This window comes from Malus sylvestris, chromosome 15 (assembly GCF_916048215.2).
Source record: "Malus sylvestris chromosome 15, drMalSylv7.2, whole genome shotgun sequence".
NCBI lineage: Eukaryota > Viridiplantae > Streptophyta > Magnoliopsida > Rosales > Rosaceae > Malus > Malus sylvestris.
Genome location: NC_062274.1, coordinates 53,729,018 through 53,751,335, shown reverse-complemented (window position 1 = coordinate 53,751,335; position 22,318 = coordinate 53,729,018). Strand labels below are relative to the sequence as shown.

The window sequence follows — 22,318 nt, the reverse complement described above, 5'->3', positions numbered from 1 at the left end:
TACCTCATAGGGCAGTAAAGGGACAGACTTCCTAGCTGAGCACCAAGATCCAATGAGGAATCCCTGGAACTCTGGAAGTGGCTAGCCTTTGGATCCTACCTAGTAAGGCTCATTCGAGCAATGAGGAGTGGATTCAGCAAGAAGTAAAAAAAAAAAAAAAAAAATTAGCATATGGATCACTCCCTAGAGATTATACTTCGATGGATCATGCACACAACATGTTGCAGAAGCTGGAATTGTCATCATTGATCCAAAGGGAATCCGACATTACTACTCATTTCTTCTGGATTACAAGGATACTACCAACAAGAGGGCAGAGTATGAAGCACTGATTATTGGCTTAGAGATTCTAACAGAGTTGGGGGCAGCTGAAATAGAAGTATATGTTGATTCTGAGTTGGTGATTAATCAATTAAATGGAAAGTACAAGTACAAACATATCACAATGGCAGGGTATTACTTACCAGCTACTCAGTTATTAGATTATTGGGGCAATGAAGCAACAATTAGCCATATTCCCAGATAAGCAAATTTGATTGCCAATGAAATGGCATAGAGGGCTTCTCGAGCACAGGTTCAAGAAATAAGGCATGAGATGAAAGTAGAAATACAAATGAGAAGTCTCCATTTTATCTTTGAGAGATGATTTGGCCTGGATGTCATGACTAAAGAGCCTGAGATAGATCATTGGAGAACATCTATCATCCAGTACTTAAAGGACCCTTCTATTCCCACTAGTAAGAAGATCAGACGATATGCAACTAAGTTTGTTATGTGGGATAAAACTTTGATGAGAAAGACTCCAGATGGGCTTCTGTTAAAATGCTTGGGTCTGGAAGAATCAATAAGGGTGATGGCTAAGGTACATGAAGGCATTTGTGGAGCACACCAAGCAAGAACAAAGATGAGATGGTTGCTGAAAAGATATGGTTACTTCTGGCCCGACATGGAGAAAGATTGTAAAGCTTATGCTAAAGGATGTGAGGAATGTCAAAGGCATGGACCTCTCCAACACACACCATCAATACATTTGAATCCAGTAGTAAAGCTATGGCCTTTCAGAGGGTGAGCCATGGACTTTATCGGGAGAATATACCCAGCTTCCAGCAAATGACACACCTTCATAATTGTGGCAACTGATTACTTTACTAAATGGGTTGAGGCTTCAGCTGTGAAGACCATTAATTTAGTTGCTGTGAAGAAGTTCATTGAGATCAAAATCCTACACAGATATGGGGTGCCTGAAACGATTATTACAAACAAAAGGCCATCATTTATTTCAAAAGAAGTAGAAGAGTTGAAGATAAAGATGATCCAGTCTAGCCCTTATTATCCCTAATCTAATGGTCAAGCAGAAGCTAGCAACAAGATATCGGTGAACATCATTAAAAGAATGTGGAAGATAGCCCAGAAAGATGGCATGAGAAGTTGGGAGATACTCTTTGAGCTTCTAGAACCTCAAAGAGAGCAAGAATTGAGACTACTCCTTATGCATTGACATTCGGGCAAGATGCAATGCTCCCTATGAGGATTAATGTGAGTTTTGTGAGGCTTCAGAACCAATTTGGCGTACATAGTGATGAATTTATTCAGGCCGTGTATCAAGGAATTGAGGATTTGGATGTTACCCGAATTGAAGCTCTAAACAAGATCCAAGAAGGGGAAAAGGTTGTTGCCTAAGCTTACAACAAGAGAGTATGACTGAAGACTTTTAAAGAATTAGAATTAGTATGGAAAGCAGTTTTGCCCTTGGGAGCTCAAGTTAGAGGTTTTGGGAAATGGATTCCAATTTGGGAAGACTTTTTTACAATTACCAAAGTATTAGACAGAGGGGGTATTACTTAGCAGATTTAGAATGAGACTTACAGAAACATTCAGTTAATGCTAAATTTCTAAAGAAGTACCACCCAACTCTTTGGGATGTTAGAGACTGTTATATTAGTGAAGTATAATGCTTAGAGAATGAGTGATGGCCCTTTTTGTATGTCTAAAGCAATTGTTTCTAGCAGAAAAGTGTAAATAAGTAAGTAAAATAATGAAGCAATGAGAGATATTTTCACTCAAAAATTGGGGAAGTACAGAGGCTCTAGAATAACAAGTTTACATCTTTAGCCAAGGCAGCTATCCTAGAATGATAAGTCTGCATGATGGTGAAAATGCAACCTGGCTCTTCTAAAGCTATTTTGATGTTGGCTAGATGAACTTCAAACTCATCCACTTCATGGTTTACTCTCTTCACATCCTCGATCTTTTTGTATAGCATGCTCGAGGAAGTCATATGCTCAGCCTTTAGAGCAGAGAGTTATTCCTTCAGCTTCTGGATCTTAGCAGCTACCACCATTATCAGATCCTCTGTAGGTGAGCATTCTTTCACCAGCTGTTGTAGAGTAATAGAAGTTCCAGTGTGCTTCTCCTTGTATCACCTCACCATGTTATCTTGCCTCTCTACCTTAAGATGCTGATCCATTAAAGCCCTTAGATTTTCAAAAAAGGAGATGAATGACTCATATTGCATCTTAGTCATCTGATGGGCTTAGTATAATTCAATGAGAGCTCTTTTAGCATCTTGATGACCCTTAAGGCTAAAGGAAGCAGAAAAGTCCATCTGCATTTATTCTCTGAAGACCATGCGCCAATCTTGAAGATGATGAGGCTCAGAATGGCCCCTTGGGGATCTCAGATTTGTCTTAATTTGCTGGAACTTTTTAACTAATTCGGGCAAAAATGATGTGGCTGGAAGAGAAGCCAAAGAAGAAGACATCATGTCAGCACCACCAGAAGCAGCAGCAGTGGCAACCTCAACAAGAATGGAAGGAAAAGATTTAGCAACAACACCCTTTTTAGGTTGAGGGATTGGAATCCCTGAGACTTCAGTAGCTCGAAGAGGTTGGGGGAAACTACTCTACTCAGAGCAGGCTGAGAAGACCTACCCGAGCCCTTACTAGAGGCCTGTTAAAACACAAAGAAGACAAGTTAAGAAGAGCAATTTGGACCCGAATGAGGAAAAGACAAGTTTGCAAGTATGCTTGTACCTGAGAAGGGCCTTGTGCTTTAGGAGGATGATGTGTTGTTGTAGCTGTCTTAGAGGAAGTTGGTTAGCTTGCTTGAGTGGGAGCATGTGAAGCCATGAGACTAGTCGCCTTTATGACAACTGGTATCTCAGGAACTATAGGCTCATTAATGACTGATGTTGGATGATTGGTAGTCTCTGGCAAGGGGGAAGACTAACAAAGACAGAGTACAAAGCATAAGTTCAAATTAAAAAGATATTAAGAAAAGCTTAAAATTGCTTAAGAAAAAAAACTTACAAAGGTATTGTCATCCTCTACAAAGTGAAGCATATATCCGGTTGTTGGATTGAATTAAGAGGTAGGGTCACCACCATTGGTGGAGGAATGGAAGAAGAAGAAGAAGCTAGTGCTTGCCCGACCTGAGGTGTTGATGTGCTTCCTCCTACCTGGAAAATAATAGAAGTAAAGTCAATGCCTAAAAACTTAGAGATACAAAGTTGACGAGTTTTGAGAAGAAGAATTTTACCTCTGAAGGCTTAGCCCGAGGAGAAGAAAGGTGCATAGGTCGAGCTGGAGGTGAAGAATGCTTGGCTTGGGAAGTTCATTTTGCTTTGGAAGCCTGTTTTGGAAAACAACAAGAACTAGCTAAGAACAAGATATGAATTTCAAAAATAATTAAGTGCCTAAAGATTCAAGAAAACTACCTTCAACTCCTCTAAGATCTTAGCAATGGTGGGTCCTAATCACAAGAAATAACATGATCATTTCAAAACTTAAGGATATGAAATTAAATAAAGAAAAATCAATTTTGAATCACTTACTAGCAGACTTCAGTTTTTTCTTGTTGTCTTTAATTGAGAGGGCAAAAGGAGATCTAGAGACTTAAGAGGTCTAAGACTGGGTCCTCTTCTTGGTTGGAGTGGCTCTTGGAGCAAGGGGATCAAGTCTAACTTGGGGTCTTCCCTCGGGCTCAAAGTCAGAAGATTTTATAATAGTAAATCTTTGCCCGACGATAAGCCATGGTCTCTACTTTGGGTCAGCCTTTGTCTCTTATTTATTGAACATCTTAGAGATGTTCCCAACATCCTCAGAAACATGGCTAGAGCTCGCTCTTTACATAGCTGCCAGCTTCCTAAAAAACCAAGGCATCAACAACCTCTTCTTCTGGCCCAACATCCACTACATTAGGGTTGCCTTGAGCTCCAAGATCAAAGAAATAGTTAAGCAATCACAAACTATGAAAATATGAAGTGAAGGAAAGAGGCGACAATGTAGGTTACATATCAGCAGAAGTTGGTTTTTCTGATTGATGGCCTCCTTCCAGCTTTCAAACTCTTCTTTCTTGGGAAGAGACTTGACAAAAACTTGCCCAAATATCCTATCATGGGCTTTTATAAGATCTCTATCATACTTCTTAGACCACTTAGTCTCTCACCAAGTGGTGAACAGAGACGTGCACTTAAAGTTAAGGGTCACGGACTTGTGAGTTATCTTGCTCATTACCTTCAAGTTGCGTCTGCTTGCCCGAAATGTAACTTCTGAAGAAGAACAGAGGCGATAAGAGGTTCCACATTGGATTGAATCGAAGAAGGAGACTGGGATTGCCTATCTAAACCCCAGTTGCTTACCATATAAGTTGGGGTGGTAGACCTTTAGTTCGCGCGATCACTCCTTACTCCTCATGCCAAATCCCCTTGTTGGATGCAACTAATGAATTTATCCTTGCAAAGGCTGCTGGCATCCTCCCCAAAAGAATCATGGAAGAGGTTGTCTGAAAACCAAGGGTACCTCCTAAGCACTGAAGCACCCCACTCAAGATAAGCCAGAGTCCTACAGATTTTGAAAAAATAGAGGCAGACTAAGGTGGAGTGGTTGGTGGTGGGAGCCTCTGCCAGAATTCAAGCGGGAGTTACTTCCTCTGGAAACTCCAAGTTGGCAGCCCGGAACTCTGAGAAGTACCATTTAAGCCATAGTTACACCATCCAGGTAGCTTCATTGACGTTGGTCTCGAAGGGCTGGTCCCTTGTCATCTCATAAAACAGGTGATAGATATGTGCCAAAATAAAGGGGCCGGTGGCGACATTGTCGAAGGAATGCAACGCCTCTACCAAAAGGATCCATTCCAACTTTACTCATTTGGATTTGTTGGGGAACAAATGTTTATTCAACCAATATAGAAGAAAGTACATGTGCTCCTGAGCTGGGTCAGCAGTGGGGGAATGCAGGTTAAAGATATTATTGGTAAAAAGGATGAAGCCCGCCAAAGAAGTCTCATAGCTCTTGAAGGTGGTAGAGTTATACTCCAAGCTAGTGATCGACTGAGAAGCCTATGAGCCTTGAGCAGCAGGATGAGAGGGGGATGACCAGTCATGTGTACTGTCTACGTACCTACCCAATGGCGTTAAACTAAAGACCTGAGCCATATCTAAGATGGTGGGAAACATAAGACCCACTCTGAAATTGAAAGTATTGGTATTTGTGTTCTAGAAAATGAGAGCTGTTGAGAAAAGCTCATGCTTGATGGGGGTAGTGGTTTTGGACATCATGATAAGCTCATAGATGCCATTTGCCATCCATTTCTGCTTCCAGACGGGCTTTAATTCATCCACCCACTTGGACCAAACTTCATCCTTCATTAAGGGGAAACCCCTCTTAAGGTTAGACCACTTTGAAGCAAAGATTCATGCCTTAGCAGTGTAAGGATTGGGAGTGAACTAGTTGGCAGCGGGCATGTTGCTTTCCATAGTAACAAGAACTTTGGAAGTGCAGGTGAGCCCCAGTGAATGCACCTATTCTCCCTCAAAGAAAATGGACAGATTAGAGCCAACCTGAGGGTGATGAAGGTCGTTAAGCCGACGGCTTATAGTGACAATCCCTTTTCCAGACTCGCATGCATGGCGTGATTTGGGAGCCATTGTTAAATTCAATAGAAAGAGTGAAAAGTGGCTAGAAATTGAGGCAAGAAAGGGTTGAGAATTCAAGAGATTTGGCAGTTTAGGGAGTTAAATTTGTTGAAGGAGATGGCTGAAAAGAGTGAAGTGGAAGTTATTTAACGAGCAAGTAATTAACTTTGGAAATCGTGGGTTAATGCAAAGGTTTATTTGAAATGGCTAATTAAGAGGCGTTTAGGCATGCAATTGATTTTGATCATTATTAATGTCTTGATTAACAGACTTAACAATGATTAAAAGGGGCATTGTTTGAGTGGGTATTTAATGTTGGGCTTAGTGTGATTGGAGGCCCATGAACGCAAAAAGTAGAAGGAAGATTGGGCTCGGACAAGGCAGCAACCCAAGCAGAATTAAAAATCATTTTTTGCCAAGAAATAGGCAACAAGTCTATGTTAGAAGTGACACTCAGAGGACAACTCACCCTAACAAAAAGTACTTTTCAAGAGCATGGATAGGTAAATAAATGGTGGCTCACCATACTCTGAGGCCATCACCAAAAGGGGAAGCTTGGACAGTCGGGCTAGAGGGGCTATAAAAGCAACAGAGGCCACAAGGAAGAAGGACACTCAACCAATCAATCAAAATACATCCAACTTTGCACTCCAGCAAGCAAGAAACCAAAAAGCTTTAGTTTGTCTAAACTTTACCCTTTTAGTCGTATGACCACCTTAGAAAGCCATATTTTGTCAAGTTTTAGAAGCTCTGCTACCTTTCCCTTGTGTTGTAGTATCGAATCCCTTTAGTAAACCCGATTTATATTTCATTCTCCAAAGATTACAACCCTGTAAAACACAAAGAGAAGTGGTTGTAAGAAGACGAACCTTGGCTAACAAGGTCATAATCTTGCTCGAGTCTCTTTTGTTTGTACTTACATAAAGTAGATCTATTGTTTTATGCATCTTTCATTGGATCTTATATCATTTTCGACTGCTTTTCATTCGAAGTTCCATCTATGATTAATCTTGCTAAAATAATTAACATTGCTGCTTTAATTGTTAACCTTAACCAAAGAAGTAGTTTGAAGGGCCCTGAACTCCCTTTAGTCGGACATATGATATTATGAGTAAAAGTCCTCGTTTACAAGGTAAGAAAAAGAACTTTATACAGACTTAACCCATCTGTAAACAATCCAATCAAACTAAAAAGTCTAAATAACTTGTGGCGCAAGTAATCAACCCATTTAACAACTAAAAAAGAACAATTTGTTATAAAAAGATAACGGTGGCACGCTCAAACCCATATTAGTTTTGATTGTGAGCCTCAAGGCCTAACAAAGGCCCCACAAGGGCACCATTCAAACTAATAACAAACTCATATTGCAGTCATATTGTAGTACACCAAGCAGCAAACCTTACCCAACATGCAAGACTCAGGGGGGTTGTGCGAAGGATAGATCTAGCCCGAACAGTATCTATAACCAAATTTTAATAAGGATTATAATATGTGCATTGGTATGTAGCACTATGTACGTAACTCGCAAGATAAAACTTAACCTAACTTCATAGTGTTACTAACAAATTATTCCACATGCATACGAGTTCTCAATCTTATGGTTTAATTAAGGGAACTTTAACGAAAAGCTCCATATATTGTTCACTTTAAACAAAAAACCACATTTTTACACTAAAAAGTCAATCTTGGTACTATTCACTTAACCCTTTATTTTGTCTTTATCGTTAAAACTTAAAATTTTCAAGCCTTTTTCATTAGTTTTAAATTGATTGTTTCTCATTTTTAAAAGAATGCTACTATATACACTCGCTTATCCTAATTTTTCGTTTATTTTATATTGAATTCTCTTAGTACCACTGTTCTAAAAATCCCCGCCTAGGTGCTAAGCGCCCTCCTAGGCTGTGTAACCTACCCAGACCTACCTAGACACATGCCTAAGTTGCGACTCACTTAGATAGAAAATAGATAACATTCCTTTTGCATTTTATTATCTCCAATATATTGTAAGAGACTTATTGAACACTAAAATAAACACACATTATATGTTTGTTCCCTATGTTTTCATTATGTTCCAATACTTCATAATATATATATGTCATTCTATTTTCTAGTTTATGATAAAATTATATATATTTTAAATATAAACAGACACTTATTTACACAAAATAAAATAGATTTACTTAAATCCACCTAGTCCACCCAAGCGCCTGCCTAGGCGCTAGGCCCCAACCCGTCGCCTAACTAGCGTCTAGCATCTAGCATCTTTTAGAACCTTGCTTAGTTCTAGTGGAAAATAAACATTTTTTTTTGTAGAAAAAATAAAACAGTTTAGTAGGCATAACAACACACTTTTATGAAAAAAAAAATAGTTGTCCCAATTGTATTATATTTGTATTGTCGACTCTCGCAAGCAAAGAGTTGAATTCACCGTTAGAGTTTTTTTATCTTAATTTTTTTCTTATCTCGAGAAATGCTTGATTCAAACTCATTTGGGTGGGTTAGCCAGTGGTGAATGTGGATATGCTAATCGACAGGGCATAAGCTAGAAATTTAAGGTGTGTTTGTTGTACCGGACTATCTTGAACTAGACTAACTTTAGGGACTAAGTTGGACTAGCTTGGCTTGGACTAAGCAGGATAAAAATAGTGAAGTGTTTGGTGCAGTGCCAGACTAATCTACGGATTAAATTATTTTTAAAAGGGTTTTTATCACAAATGGTCCCTGAGATTGATCAAACTCATCATTTCGGTTCCTCACTTCCAAAATCAATCAATGTTGTCCCTGACATTCACTACCGCAAATCAATTTGATCCTTCTATTAAGATTACATCAACTATTCTGTTAGTTTGCATGTGGTGTAACATCCCACATCGCCCAGGGGAGTGATCCTTAAATGTATATTCTCATCCTTACCTAGTACGAGGCCTTTTGGGAGCTCACTGGCTTCGGGTTCCGTAGGAATTCCGAAGTTAAGCGAGAAGGATGCCAGAGCACTCCCAGGATGGGTGACCCACTGGGAAGTTGCTCGTGAGTTCCCAAAAACAAAACCGTGAGGGAATGATGAGCCCAAAGCGGACAATATCGTGCTACGGTGGTGGAGCGGGCCCAGGAAGTGGTCCGCCCCGGGCCGTGATGTGACAAATTGGTATCAAAGCCAATCCCTGGCCTGAAGTGTGCCGACGAGGACGTCGGGCCCCTAAGGGGGGTGGATTGTAACATCCCACATCGCCTAGGGGAGTGATCCTTAAATGTATATTCCCATCCTTACCTAGCACGAAGCCTTTTGGGAGCTCACTGGCTTCGGGTTTCGTAGGAACTCCGAAGTTAAGCGAGAAGGAGGCTAGAGCAGTCCCAGGATGGGTGACCCACTGGGAAGTTGCTCGTGAGTTCCCAAAAACAAAACCGTGAGGGAATGATAAGCCCAAAGCGGACAATATCGTGCTACGATGATGGAGCGGGCCCGAGAAGTGGTCCGCCCCGGGCCGGGATGTGACATGTGGGACCCACAAATCCAATGAAATGGTGACACGTGGATTACACAAAATAACAGTTTTCATCACAAATGATTCCTGATATTGATCCAACTCCTCATTTTGGTCCCTGAGTTTCAAAAATCAATAAATTTGGTCTCTAACTTTCAATACCGCACGTCAATTTAATCATTCCGTTAAAGTTTCATAATATTTTTTGTCCCACTAATCCAATCATACGGCGCCACATGGATTAACTACAAGAAAATATTTTTTTTGAAGATTTAAAACTAAAAGTAAAATAAGAAACTAAAAACCAAAACTAAAAGAAGAAAAAAGTCATTGTCTTCTTCATCAGGGTATGCTCAAAAAAAGTTTCTTATAGTTAATCCACGTGGAGCCATATGATTGGATTAGTGGGACCACATTAGCACACAAACAAAAAATATTAATGAAATTTTAAGTGGAATGACTAAATTGATGTGCAGTAGTGAAAGTCAGGGACAAAATTTATCGATTTTTGAAACTCAGGGACCAAAATAAGGAGTTGGATCAATGTTAGAGACTATTTGCAATAAAAATTCATATTTTGTGTAATCCATGTGTGTGACGAGATGAGGACAAGGTAGCTCTACTCATCTATCTACTTTCTTCCGTTGGATTTTTTTTTTGCTCTAACTACACTTGTTCCTGCAAATTAGCTGCTTTAATTCACTTGTTCTTCCATGGGTGGGGATTGGAGTTGCAGACCCTAAGGGGCTAGGTATAGGCATGGGTGGAGATTGGAGTTGTAGACGGCAAGGAGTGGGTGGAGGAAGACGAGTCATCAGAGATGACGCAATCATGCAGGACGAGCACGAGGAATGTGACGTGAGAGGGAAGACGGTCTTAGCAAGTCCTAACTCCCAAGGTATTTGGGGAGCCTCGCTAGGACTGGCTAAGCAAGGTTTTAGTTGGAGCGAGTGAACTTTAGTCTCACTCTCACTAAAGTTAGTCCAATGCTAACCTTTAATCTAGTCTAGCCCAATAAAACTTAGTCCAGGCTAACCCAATAAAACTTAGTGAGGGCAAACAAACGGGTTCTTAGGGTTATAAACCCCTTGTAACAACCCCCATTAAAAAAAATGAGTGTTAACGAAACACTCCTGATACTGTTTACTTTTAACGAAAATCATATATTTTATATTTTCTTGGTACTATTCACTACACCTTCATTTATCATTTTTCATTAAAATCAAAGTTTTATTTTACTTTTCGTTAGTTTTCCTTTGAAAAAAATACTTAATGCAGTTAAAAGGTAAGCATGGTCTTTTTGTCCCTTCCTTTTTTACGCATGCAATATGCAGTGCATTATCCTTTGACATACTCATGCTAATCATACACCTCGGTATGGCTTCGATTTCCGTGAGAAGCTAATTTAATTAGTCCTCTGAAAGATTTGCTAGCTTAATATCAAATGTTTCTTTTTCTTTATTCAAACAAAAGGAATGAGATGTAAATTACCAAATATTTTTGGGTAAATTACATGATACCTTCTCAGGTTTGAGGTCTATTACAACCTCATACAACATCTTTAAAACATTTCACTTTCATACCTCATCTACTATTTTTTTCAATATAGTACCTCAGTTACATTTTCCATCCACTGATCCGTCAAGAGCTGATGTGGCTGTCACATTTGTACCACGTGGCTGCCACCTATGTGCCACATGGCAAAAAAATATTTTTTTTATTCTTTTAAAATATTATAATAATTAACTTAATTAAAAATAAAAAAATAAAAAACTGACTCATCTTCCCCCGTTGCTCTGTTCCCACTCTCTTCTTCTCATTCACTCTCGTCTCTCTCTTTCTCTCTTCTTCCTCTCTAATCCTTCTCCTTTGTCCTTTCATCCTTCTTGCTCATCTTTCATTCCCCAAAACGCCCCTCTCTCTCCCCAAAATTCCCTCAAAGTCTGCCTAGCAGACCTCCCCATATCCCTCAACTATGGCCTCCTTGAAAAGTATTGGGCTGCCGGCCCTGATTCCCGCCTCTAAATGGACACCGACCACCAAATCCCTGATGCGGCTGCTGCTGAAGCTATATTCGATGCCCGGGCTGGACCTCGCGGTGAGGCAAGCAAGGAGAAAGGTGAGTTGTCGGATCGTGGGGCTGCAGGAGATCGTGGACCTTCCCCTTGGAGTCGGTCTCGTTGGATCGTGTCGCCCTTAAGGAGGAGCATGATGGCCAATGATGAAGAGGTGGGGGATGATCTCGATGGATCCGAAACGGGGAAAGTCGAATCTGAATCGGAGAAATGTGGGGGAGAAGGAGATCTGGGCATTTGTTTGGATGTGATGGGGTGGGTTTTTGGATGGGATAGAAGGTGAAGAGAGTGGAGGAGAGGGAGTTGAGCTAGGGTGGAGGGTTGCAGGGGAGGTGGGGTTGGGGGGCTGGTAGGGGAGGTAGGGTTGGGGTGGGATGGGGTGTTTGGGTTGCAGGGAAGGGGGAGGGTTTGGGGAAAAAGAAGGGTGGGGAGGGGTTGCGGGGAAGGTGGGGTGGGTTCTGTGCTTTTCAGTTTTGCAGTTTTTTTTTTTTTTTGTGAGAAGATTCATGTTTTTTTTTTAAATTAAAAAATTATTATTTTTTTTGCCACGTGGCACACAAGTGGCAGCCACGTCAGCTCTTAACAGATCAATGGATGGAAAATGTAATAGAGGTACTATATTGAAATAAAATAGTAGGTGAGGTATGAAAATGAAATGTTTTAAAGATATTGTATGGGGTTGTAATAGACCTCAAACATGAGGGGGTATTATGTAATTTACCCAATATTTTTTCATGTCAAGTTAGATTTTAGCCTCCCTATAGGTCGTCTACTAAAAGGAATGTTGGTGTTGTGTCGTGCCTTATTCAGTTTATTAATATTTCTCTACACTTGCAAGTTAAAAGTTTTCAATTCGACTTCTATGGCTAGCCAGTTCAATCCTAATTAGTGTTATTTTGTGGCTTAACCTGTATACTCTCACCCTTAATATAAAGGCTTTTTAGCTAAAATTGTCCATAAGATTAGCATAACTCCTCATTTTAGTCTCTGACGTTGAAAATCGATAGAAGTGATTCATAAGTTTGTTCATGATCAACAATACGTGAGATGGTGGAGTCCAATTAATTTCAGTTCCACCTTGGAGTAAAACTCAAATTTTAGGTTCTAAACTTACGCCAACTTGCTCCAACCCTTAGGGCAAATATGATTTAAAACTCAAAACTCATTTATGGGCCAAATTTAGCCCAGGATTCCCCCTGGGTTAGTGGGGCTAGTCCACCATATGTGTATATTTTTTTAGTTTTATATTTATAAATTTATTGAATCTAATGGTTAAAATCTAATTTGATAAAAACCAACCGTAAAAAAAAATCTAACGGTCCAAATTTAAATCCAAATGCTAAAGTAATTAAAAAAAAATTCTTTTATGTGTTTCATATTCTTTCATAGTGTTTCAAGGTGTCGGTTAGTGATTTTTCAATATTTGTAGGAATCTAAATATTTTTAGTTAAAATGTTTATAAAATTAAATTAAGATAGTCTACATAATTTTTTCTTTTAAAAAAGTAGTTGTACACAATTTTAGGACTTATTACTCATTTTGTTTTTAGTTTTTCATTTTTCTACTATAAGTAGAGTACAAGAATAATGAAGAAATGATGAGTGAGCGAGGGCAAAATACGAACAATTTTTTTCAATAGTCCAAACTACTTAATAGTACGGGAAATGAACAGTCATATTTGGATGGAGGAAATACTATTTCTATTTGCAAATCTAATGGATATAAAGCCGGACTACCAAACATAAAACTAAAGACAAATTTAGAGGGTTGCTTACCTAACAAAGAAAGTGACCCTTAACTCTTTTAAGTAACGGATAAACGCAAAATTCATTGATATATAAGGATTTCTTGGTTTCTACGGTACTATATATTTGACAAAGGCAAACGTGAAGAAGCTGAGACGGAAAAAACCTACGACAGCAAAACCCAGGCGAAACTCTACACAGAAGGAAGAAAAAAAGGTGGATGTCACCTGTCCGTTAATACATCATCTAGTTACGACTCAAAAGCTGCACCATGCCATCTTCATTAAGTTTGTTCCACCGAGCAAAGCTTGGTACAGACCTGATCGGCATAACAACACAAATGGTTCCCGCAGCCTCAGTGATACTGTGGTAATTCTTGCCTTCTTTACAAGCTTCTGTTTGTATGATTGTAACAGGAATTAAAACTATCCATTTTTCGAACATCAAAGCCAACCTTGCAGGGAAAGGGAGTACTGGTATATTGTCCAAATTAATCACTTAATCAGACGAGCTCGGCCAGGATTGAGATGTGCTTCTGACATCATCCATCCCTACAGGAAAATAGATTATTACTACGTTTAAAACAAAAAAATGTGCACTACTAATCTTTTCAAACAGCTATCTGGATGAAAAATTAAATAAAAACTGAATGGGGGTGTATTATCGTAACAAAGTAGAAAACTTTGGTAGTTTGCAAACACAAAATCCAATATCCTTATCCATTGCAACACCGAAAACAATAATGCTTCCATAGAGTATTTACTTGTCTTGGTAGAACACAGTTGTTTCAGTAAGTCTATATTGAGCCGAGAAACCACTTAAAATAGAAACTATGAATTTACACCTAAGTCGTTCAGTCCATTTGGAGACAACTCCAAGTTGGGATATATAGTTATGCAGACAGAAACATTTGAACCACATCCATTGCATCATTGAATAGATCTCATGATGCTAAAGTTGACAGTGCTCGTGTCAAACAATTTGCGATCTATATTGTTAAGCTAACAATTTTATAGCGTAATTTGAAAAGGAATCAACCTTATCAATCAGCGACTTATAAACTGACATGTTATATTGTTTGGCAAGATATCATTTCCCTTTTATATATTTGTTTGACAAATGTGGAATCTATGCGCTTACTATAAGGCACCTAACTGGCCACTGAATGTCACAAAATGATGAAATTAAAAATGTTAAACATCAATTACCTGCTCTTTAGCTTTACTCTTGAAAATCCCATACGAAGTTGAGACCATCTTACATGACTCAACAATGCACGCCTCCAGATCTTTAGCTGTGGGCTCGAAGTTTAAAGATCCATCTTTGTTCTCCTTCTGATACATATGCTGACTGTTGTATGATGATTGCATGAAATATAGAAGTACTTGAGCCTGTAACACAGAGTGATATAACATCTTATATCCCCTACACAACGGAAAAGAAAAACCTCTTCAAGACACCAAAGACCATAGAAATAAGCGGTATATCTCACATGAAATGCCGCCTTTAGTATGTCATCTGACTTCGCTTGATCTTTGAACAATGCGTACACTTTACCTTTTGAAGGATTATATGTCACAACATATCTCTCTTTCTGTCATCAATCCAGAAATGAAATATTAAAGAATATATGTTAGGAGTATAGGTCAAACTTAACCCCTCTTCAAAAGCGCTTACCTCAAAGAAGGGCTCTATCGCAAGATATACACTTGGCTCTTGGAATGCATCTTTAAATCGTGGTCCTGGCACTCAGTAGAAAAAATAAAATTGAATTAAAGAAAGAAAAAAAAGAAAATCTCAAGGCGAACAAAGAAACCAGATAATCATGATTCATAAACAAAAGAACAAGATCTTCGCAAACATACCGAGAACAACAGGCCCATCTTTCACCCAGGGAAAATTGAAAACATTTTCCTTCAAGTTCCCTTCCTGCAACGACGGCACTCGCCCTAGAAATGGGGGGTGGGGGTAAAGAAAGCACAATTACAATATATATATCTGGAAAATACACTCAGGAAAACTATTATGCATGATGCCATGAGGGGAATTCTTTGGTAGAACATCGATGCTAACCTGTTTTAAGAAAGGCATCTACTGCCACACTGAATCTCGCTCGGTTCAAGGTGTGCAGTACTACAGATTTAACCTGGAAACAAATTACTTCTATTAAACAAATGATACATGGAAGCATGTAAAACTAAATCAATTTCACTACTGTACACGAACCTCTTGGTAGGAGCTGACAACGTATCCACATGAAAGGAGCGCAAATGTAGTTATCAGTGATGGATTTCTTTTCGAGATTAATATGCTCAGGCCAGTTCCCAGCTTCACAAGGCATAGGTTCACAATCATCAATAAAAAATGATTAAATTTCATGCATGAAAGTGCACATTGGAACATAGAGACTAATTAAAAAATAAAAATCTGTAGAACTGTTATTCTTTTACATGAAACGGGAGCTTATAGGCAAAGAAAACTAGAACTGTTAAAGAAGTGAAAAAGAAGCACAAAAACCAATGATAGGACATCCACTTGGGAAAAACCAACTAAAAACCACAAGACAACTAAAGGTATACATCAAGGCAGTGTTAATAATACGAGACAACAAGTTAAAAAATTCTGTCAATCCCTACCATTTAGATTCCTCCTACAGGTTAGATCCTTAGACACCTAGAAGGTGAGAATGAAACCATACTTATCCCTCAGATGGAACACCACAAATAACGTTGTTTCTGTGAAACATAGATATTGCAAACAACATTGTATCCCACAAATCCTATGTGCCTGATATATAGGAATGTTTACATACAAGGAGACAAATTGCAAACCTATTTTTTTACTAATTTCAGTATGGCTAGGATACATAGCACCACAGAGCATGTTTTCTGTGAAAAGTTATCTATCTTGCCTCAATTTAGGTCAAAATAAGATAAGACCTAAGAGTCTGACTCAGGCTCTGACTTGTTAGTCCCATTTATTATCGAAAGGATTTATTTAGAACTTACTTCAAAGAAGGATATAGTTCTATTTCTTTGATATCCTAGACAAGAATAAAATATAGTATAACTGTAGAAACAACATTTTATTGATAGATACTGGTGATAAGAGTTGATAATATGCTCTAGTCATTTAAGCAAAAAAATAATAGGCATATATTTTCGTAGCACTGGTGACACATAGTAATAGTGTTCAAATAAACTTAGCAAAAATTATTTCACTGTTTTCCTGTACACATTGGATCCTGTGTGCATAGGTCTAACTAGCAAACTCAAAAACCTTTACACGAAACGAAGAAAATGAGCACGCACCAAGTTTTACACAATATTACAATACATTTCAACAATTGATTTTTATCTTGGTCGACCTTAGATCAATAGGGGTGATCATGCACACAAAAAGACATACCAAAGCTAAACAATCTCAAAAGCCAACAAGTTAATGGAACATGGGGGCATAACTGGGCAAAAATACCAATGATTGTAGGTGTACTGGACATAAGTGGACTAAAACAATTTCATTTCATGACAGCATAACTGCAATGGTAAAAACAAAGGGTTTCTAGAATGTGTTCAATATAATATTAAGGCTTTTTAGTCAAAATGTTCCCTGAGATTTGCATTACTCATCACTTTGGTCCCTGAGATTTGAAATCAATAGAAGTGGTTCCTGAGTTTGTCCACTATCAACCATTTTGGTCCTTCCATGAAAAATTATATTAAATAAAGACCAAAAATGACCAAAATACCCTCAATGTAACAAACAATGGGGCAAATGATTTGACAAAAATTGAGGGTGTTTTTGTCATTTCAGCCCTATTTAGTGGAGATTTTTCATGGAAGGACCAAAATGATTGATGGTGGACAAACTCAGGGACCACTTCTATTGATTTCAAATCTCCGGGACCAAAGTGAGGAGTTATGCAAATCTCAGGGACCATTTTGGCTAAAAAGCCTAATATTAATGCAAGTGTAAAATGTATGAACAATTCTAGGAAAGTGAACAACACGTATCAAGCTGTTTCAATTTTGGATGGTTAATATCTACATGTGTACCGCGTCAACTACTAGACCAATGTGCTCATATGGTTCACTGGTACAATGTCCAGATTCCTGTAACACATAATTATCCTGCAAAAAGAAGTAGGGCAAGCATACCAGATCCGCAATATTGCCAACACATTCTCCTTTAGCTGTCACATCTCCAATGTTTTCTCCTTTTGCAAACGCTTTGTAAATTGGTGTTCGAGTTGATGTTGATGTTACAGCAGCAACATTCTACAAAAAACAAAAGAGGATGAAAGGTTGTAAAACTGAGATGGAATACATTAAGTTATATGAAAATGTCAAACCTTTGCCACATTAGCTGCACAAGCCAAAGGAAGAAACATGTGCGGGACAGCTGCAGTTGCCAACTCTACTCCTGCACCCAACTCCATGAGAAGATCACCAGCAAACCGCAACTAAAACACCACAGCATTAAGAAAAGGTGAGTGAGGTATTGTGAGTTATGTAGTTGGAAAATATTGTGCAGTACTATGAAGTTGGCAAATATTTCTTACCTGTTTTAGATCATAATCAAATTTCTTTCCTTGTCGGGCAAAAAGCATTTTTCCAACACGCCCAGCACCATCCTAGACAGAAATTTATTAATTAGATTAAATTCATTCTGCTATACCATATGGACATTAGAAGAAAAAGCTGTAGTACAAGGCACTAATGTAAACTCCGATATATACACTTCCAAGTTTTGGACCTTTGGTATCATTAACTAAACTCAAAAGTATAGTTCAAAGTCAACATGCCTCAAAAACATAAAGTCACAAATACAAATTTGTATGCTTGACTCTACAAAAACATATTTCAACATTACTTCAACAATGAAAAGAGGCACAACCCAAAAGAAACACTGGCTACCAGACTGTTTAGCATGCAACACTTATCCAAGCGGATTCAGATTCTAATCATGACTGCAGTCACAAGAGTAAGAGTAAGTAGGTTTTCGCACTCATTTGTGGTGCTGGATTCAATTGAATATCTAAGTCACTAACTAACATAACTCCGACAGTCCTTCACCTGATGGCAACAGGTTGTAAATGGGACAAGAATATGAAGATCTCCTAAAAAGGACTGATATAATTGAACTCCTCCCTGGTGTGGTCTGATGTGGCAAAATTGTGTAACATAAAACTTAGTAGCCATTGTCAACTTTACATGTCACACAAATGTGAGTGCAGAAAGAAGGCATATTCTCAAAAGCATCCTTTTGCAACCAAAAGAAATGAAAACCAGAGGAATGTTACAATTTTTTCTTAAAAGTCAAATGATTTAAAATACAAAAGTTGCGATGCGATCAAGAAATATTACCTTGAGAATCCAGTTGATAGCAACAGCCCCAGGAGCAGCTGTGTTTCTAGAGACTCCAACTGAATTCAAAAGGGTTTGTGTTGTAAAAACTCCCATTGCGCCACCAAAGAAGTGCTACAAAAAACAAAAAAAATGTTATTTTTAATATGGCAATCAATTCCACCAAAGTGATTGAACCATGCGTTTAAAGAAGTTGCAGCAGCTTTTACGGCAGGGATGATAAACAGATGATAGAAAATAAGTTTGTATAATAGTATATGTACCTTGAGAGCTCTCCATGTCATGTAGGGGACATAGGAAGGGATTACACTATCAGGGAAACCTTCGGGGACAACATATGACCTTACGAAAGACATCAACCCCTGCACCAAAAAATCCGACACACGAAACTCAGAAGAATCTTCATCGATTAGAGAGAAAGTAATCAAATTTTGCAACGGCTATGAATGATGCATAAATTGCACACAATGTCAATGCTTATTACGCAACTCAGCAGAGAGGTTACACTTGTTGGATTCTTAAGTTGAGAAATTGTATTGAAACAAAGCTAGAAAAACAGAATAATACGTGGTTAAAGTAGAGTACTGACGTCGAGAGGGGGTTGGGGGCTGTGCAAGCTAAGGGCGCGAAAAGAGCCCTTCTTGAAGGTGGTTGCAGCAGAGGAGGAGGAGGAGGAGGAGGAATCGGGCTCAGCGACGTAGTTCCATCGGCGGCCGTCAATCTCCTCGCAGCAAACCAATCTGAGGCTGGATCCCACGAAATCTTGATCGTGGTGGAGCAGCTGGGGAAGCTGATGCTTGGGGGCTTGGGTGTCCAAAGGCAGAGCCTGGGAGGGAGTGGAGGAAGCGAGGTTTGCACTGATACGCAGCGTTTCACGGACGAGAAGGCGCGCGTCCTGGGCGCTAGTGGCGGTGGTGGTGAGGGTTTGATTGGTGGAAGAAGCAGAAGATTGCTTGAGTTTCAGCGGCGGCGGAGGCATTTGGCATTCCTCTTGTTTCTCCAAGTTACTAATCTGGTGGTAATTGGTGCTAGTGTGATGAAATCAAAGTAGAATTGGGAATCTGGGACGGATGGATGGATGGATGGATGGATGGAGATGTGGAGGCCTGAAGGGTTATATAATTTTGGTTTTGGGGTGTCGCCTTGGAATTAACGACTGAGAAAATTCAAATCTTTCAAATCCCAATTGGCAATTGGGAAGTAACAAGAAGGGATGGATGAGATGAATGCGAGGAACAAGAGGCAGGTGGCTAACGACAACACCACCACTCGGACTGAGCAGCAGCAGCAACATCAACATCGACCACGAGTGGATTTTGAAATGCCATTTATTACACCGCAATGCACCGCAATGGAGCAACTGAAGAAACTTCGGAATCCTCCCCCACCCCTAAACCATGTACAAGTTGTAAACTAGGCGAGCGAGGCATCTATGGAGAGTGGAGAATTCTCATATATATCGTTCGTTCATTCCGCGCATCGCCACCATTGTTATATCCGATATCCGAGATGGCTTTTGGGTGGGACCTTCCACTCTGTGTCATGTGTTCTCATCTGACAAAACTAAACTATGCGGGACCTACCCAAATCTCACTTTATTTGCTACACTGCATTTACACGGTCATATATTTGCTCGCCACCTTTAAAGTAGTTTTACATTGACAGTGTTCATCATCTTATTTATTATTATTGAACTAGTTTAAATTTGAAATTTGAGTCTAGAGTTTAGTTTAAATTTCAAAGCAGATTTCCAAAAGATATATCAAATTTTAAATATAAAATTTAAATTTGACGGCCTATGTGACATTTTGATATTTTTTTAAGTTTTGCTTTCCATCCGAGATGTCAAATTAAAATATTATTTTATTATATTTTTTTTCTTCATAATTTCTGTTTTATAATTACAAATTTGGTTACATTATTTTCTTTTTGTTATTTTATTTTCATAATTTCTCAGATAGCATGTACACCATAATGGGCATCTGAATTGATACCCAAGACATAAAAAGCTGAGGCTACTGAGCTACAAAGTAATTTAAATCAGCTCGATAAGTTTCATACCTATATAACTTCAAGCTGTCTGTTTTTCTTCTCTTCTTTTAAATTGGATTCTAAATAAATTGAATCGATATAGTTTCGCATAGCCTCTTCCCTTTGATTCAAATGCATTACAAGATTCAATGGTCAAATATTCAGTACTCAAATACACACCAAATCCTAAAACCCATTTGTGAAAAAGCTCCATAGGCCTATCAAGAAGAGAATGAGGAATTATTGGATGGAGAGAACGCCAAGCTTCAAAAATTTGTGGCAGAGTTGGGTTTTCTCTGAACCAAGAAGCTGGGTTTTGCAATTTGCAGACTGATATTTTCAAAGTTGGTGAGGGTGTGGGAGGAAGATAAATGTTTTCAAACAATAATAAAATTAATAAAAAGCATTTAATAATTAATCAATAAAAATTTGAAGCTGCTGTCAATTTTGACAGCAAGGGTGAGAGCTGCCATTCCATGTTATGCCACATCAGATTTGGCTTTTCGGTTGGAAAACAATGTTGTTGCCTTTTTTTACTTTTAATGATGATTTGGATATTTTGACTTCTCTTTTGAAGATACTCTGGTTTGGTATTGTTGTGCTTTGAAAAAAAACTACTTCTGTTGTGCTATGAGAATAAGCAGCTATGAAATAAAGCAGCAGAGTGTTTGGTAAATTTTTTTGTAAAAATGCTTTTGAAAAAAAAAACAGTATTATAGTATTAGGTAAACTATAAATTGGGATGGTTATCCGCTCATCTACTTCATCCAACATTTCCTCTCTACCAATTTCAGACGCTTCTATAAATTTAATCACACCGTTCACTCCCTGCTATGCCCTTCACTTCCTCACGCCACTCCCTCATCTCTTCCCCACTCTAATTCCAAAAACCCAAATCTCAAAATTCAAGAATTCAGATCCAAAGCAAGAAATGGGTTCCTGCTTACTTGAGCACCTCAAGGCTCAGCCTTTATGGGTTATTGTGCTCTTCACTCTCGACTTTTTCTCTCGCCTCAAACTATTTCTCTTTCCTCCAATGGGTCTACGTCAAGAATCTAAAAAAGTACGGATCTTAGGCACTCGTCACCGGACCCATCGATGGCATTGGTAAGGCCTTCGCCTTCCAATTAGCTCGGAAGGGGCTCAATCTGATCTTGGTAGGTCAGAATCTGGACAAACTCAAGGACGTCTCGGACGCTGTCTTAGCCAAGTACGGCAAAACCCAGATCAAGACCGTCGTGGTCAACTTCACCGGCAACCTCAACGACGGCGTCAGGCACATTCGGGAGACGATTGAAGGGTTGGATGTGGGACTTTTGATTAACAACGTTGGGATTTCATACCTGTATGCTCGGTTCTTTCATGAGGTGGATTCAGAACTGCTCAGAGGAACTTGATTAAAAGCTGGTTTTTCAAAGCTGGGTTTTGCAGCTTCTTGTTTTTTGCTTTTTTTTTTCCTCCAAAACTGTGAAAAAAAACTGAAGTTGAATGTTTACCCAACACAAAAAAAGCTCCCAACTTTTTTTGATACCCATTTTTTTCAGAATTACCTCAGTACCAAACTAGGGTTTAGTCCTTTTTTATAGTTGTGCATGTGCAACTGTGTAAATGATAAATTTGGGTAACTTGCAGAGAAAGCGCGGGGTGGATGAAGATGAGTGTTTACGAGAAGTCTTACATCTTCAATCAAGAGCCACAGCATGCG

General features: G+C 38.9%; 2 protein-coding genes and 1 long non-coding RNA gene across 3 annotated transcripts; 1 reads left to right on the top strand and 2 right to left on the bottom strand.

Annotated features, from left to right (window-relative positions):
- Window positions 1-2,075: 2,075 nt before the first annotated feature.
- On the bottom strand, window positions 2,076-6,738 carry LOC126601521 (uncharacterized). The gene is made up of 6 exons (XR_007615751.1): window positions 6,610-6,738; window positions 3,716-3,750; window positions 3,538-3,630; window positions 3,309-3,457; window positions 3,033-3,224; window positions 2,076-2,949 (listed from the first exon to the last, which is right to left on the bottom strand). It is a non-coding gene; the product is annotated as an uncharacterized LOC126601521 (long non-coding RNA).
- A 6,534-nt stretch (window positions 6,739-13,272) lies between these two features.
- On the bottom strand, window positions 13,273-20,058 carry LOC126601503 (protein root UVB sensitive 6-like). The gene is made up of 13 exons (XM_050268224.1): window positions 19,172-20,058; window positions 18,846-18,944; window positions 18,583-18,696; window positions 17,778-17,849; window positions 17,568-17,678; window positions 17,374-17,493; window positions 15,443-15,544; window positions 15,290-15,362; window positions 15,082-15,165; window positions 14,894-14,958; window positions 14,709-14,810; window positions 14,425-14,607; window positions 13,273-13,767 (listed from the first exon to the last, which is right to left on the bottom strand). Exons 1-13 carry the CDS (start codon window positions 19,559-19,561, stop codon window positions 13,711-13,713), a joined length of 1,572 nt encoding a protein of 523 aa, XP_050124181.1. The 5' UTR covers window positions 19,562-20,058; the 3' UTR covers window positions 13,273-13,710.
- On the top strand, window positions 19,796-22,010 carry LOC126603105 (very-long-chain 3-oxoacyl-CoA reductase 1-like). The gene is made up of 2 exons (XM_050269852.1): window positions 19,796-19,981; window positions 21,690-22,010. Exons 1-2 carry the CDS (start codon window positions 19,796-19,798, stop codon window positions 22,008-22,010), a joined length of 507 nt encoding a protein of 168 aa, XP_050125809.1.
- The last annotated feature ends 308 nt before the right edge of the window (window positions 22,011-22,318 follow it).

Coding starts and splice junctions, on each gene's coding strand:
- LOC126601503 (XM_050268224.1), bottom strand. CDS start 19,561: ATGCCTCCGCCGCCGCTGAAACTCAAGCAATCTTCTGCTTCTTCCACC. Junction 14,959..15,081: donor AGATGGGCCTGTTGTTCTCG/GTATGTTTGCGA, acceptor ACTGAGTGCCAG/GACCACGATTTAAAGATGCA. Junction 14,608..14,708: donor TACTAAAGGCGGCATTTCAT/GTGAGATATACC, acceptor TCTGTGTTACAG/GCTCAAGTACTTCTATATTT.
- LOC126603105 (XM_050269852.1), top strand. CDS start 19,796: ATGGATGAGATGAATGCGAGGAACAAGAGGCAGGTGGCTAACGACAAC. Junction 19,982..21,689: donor CTCCCCCACCCCTAAACCAT/GTACAAGTTGTA, acceptor TACGGATCTTAG/GCACTCGTCACCGGACCCAT.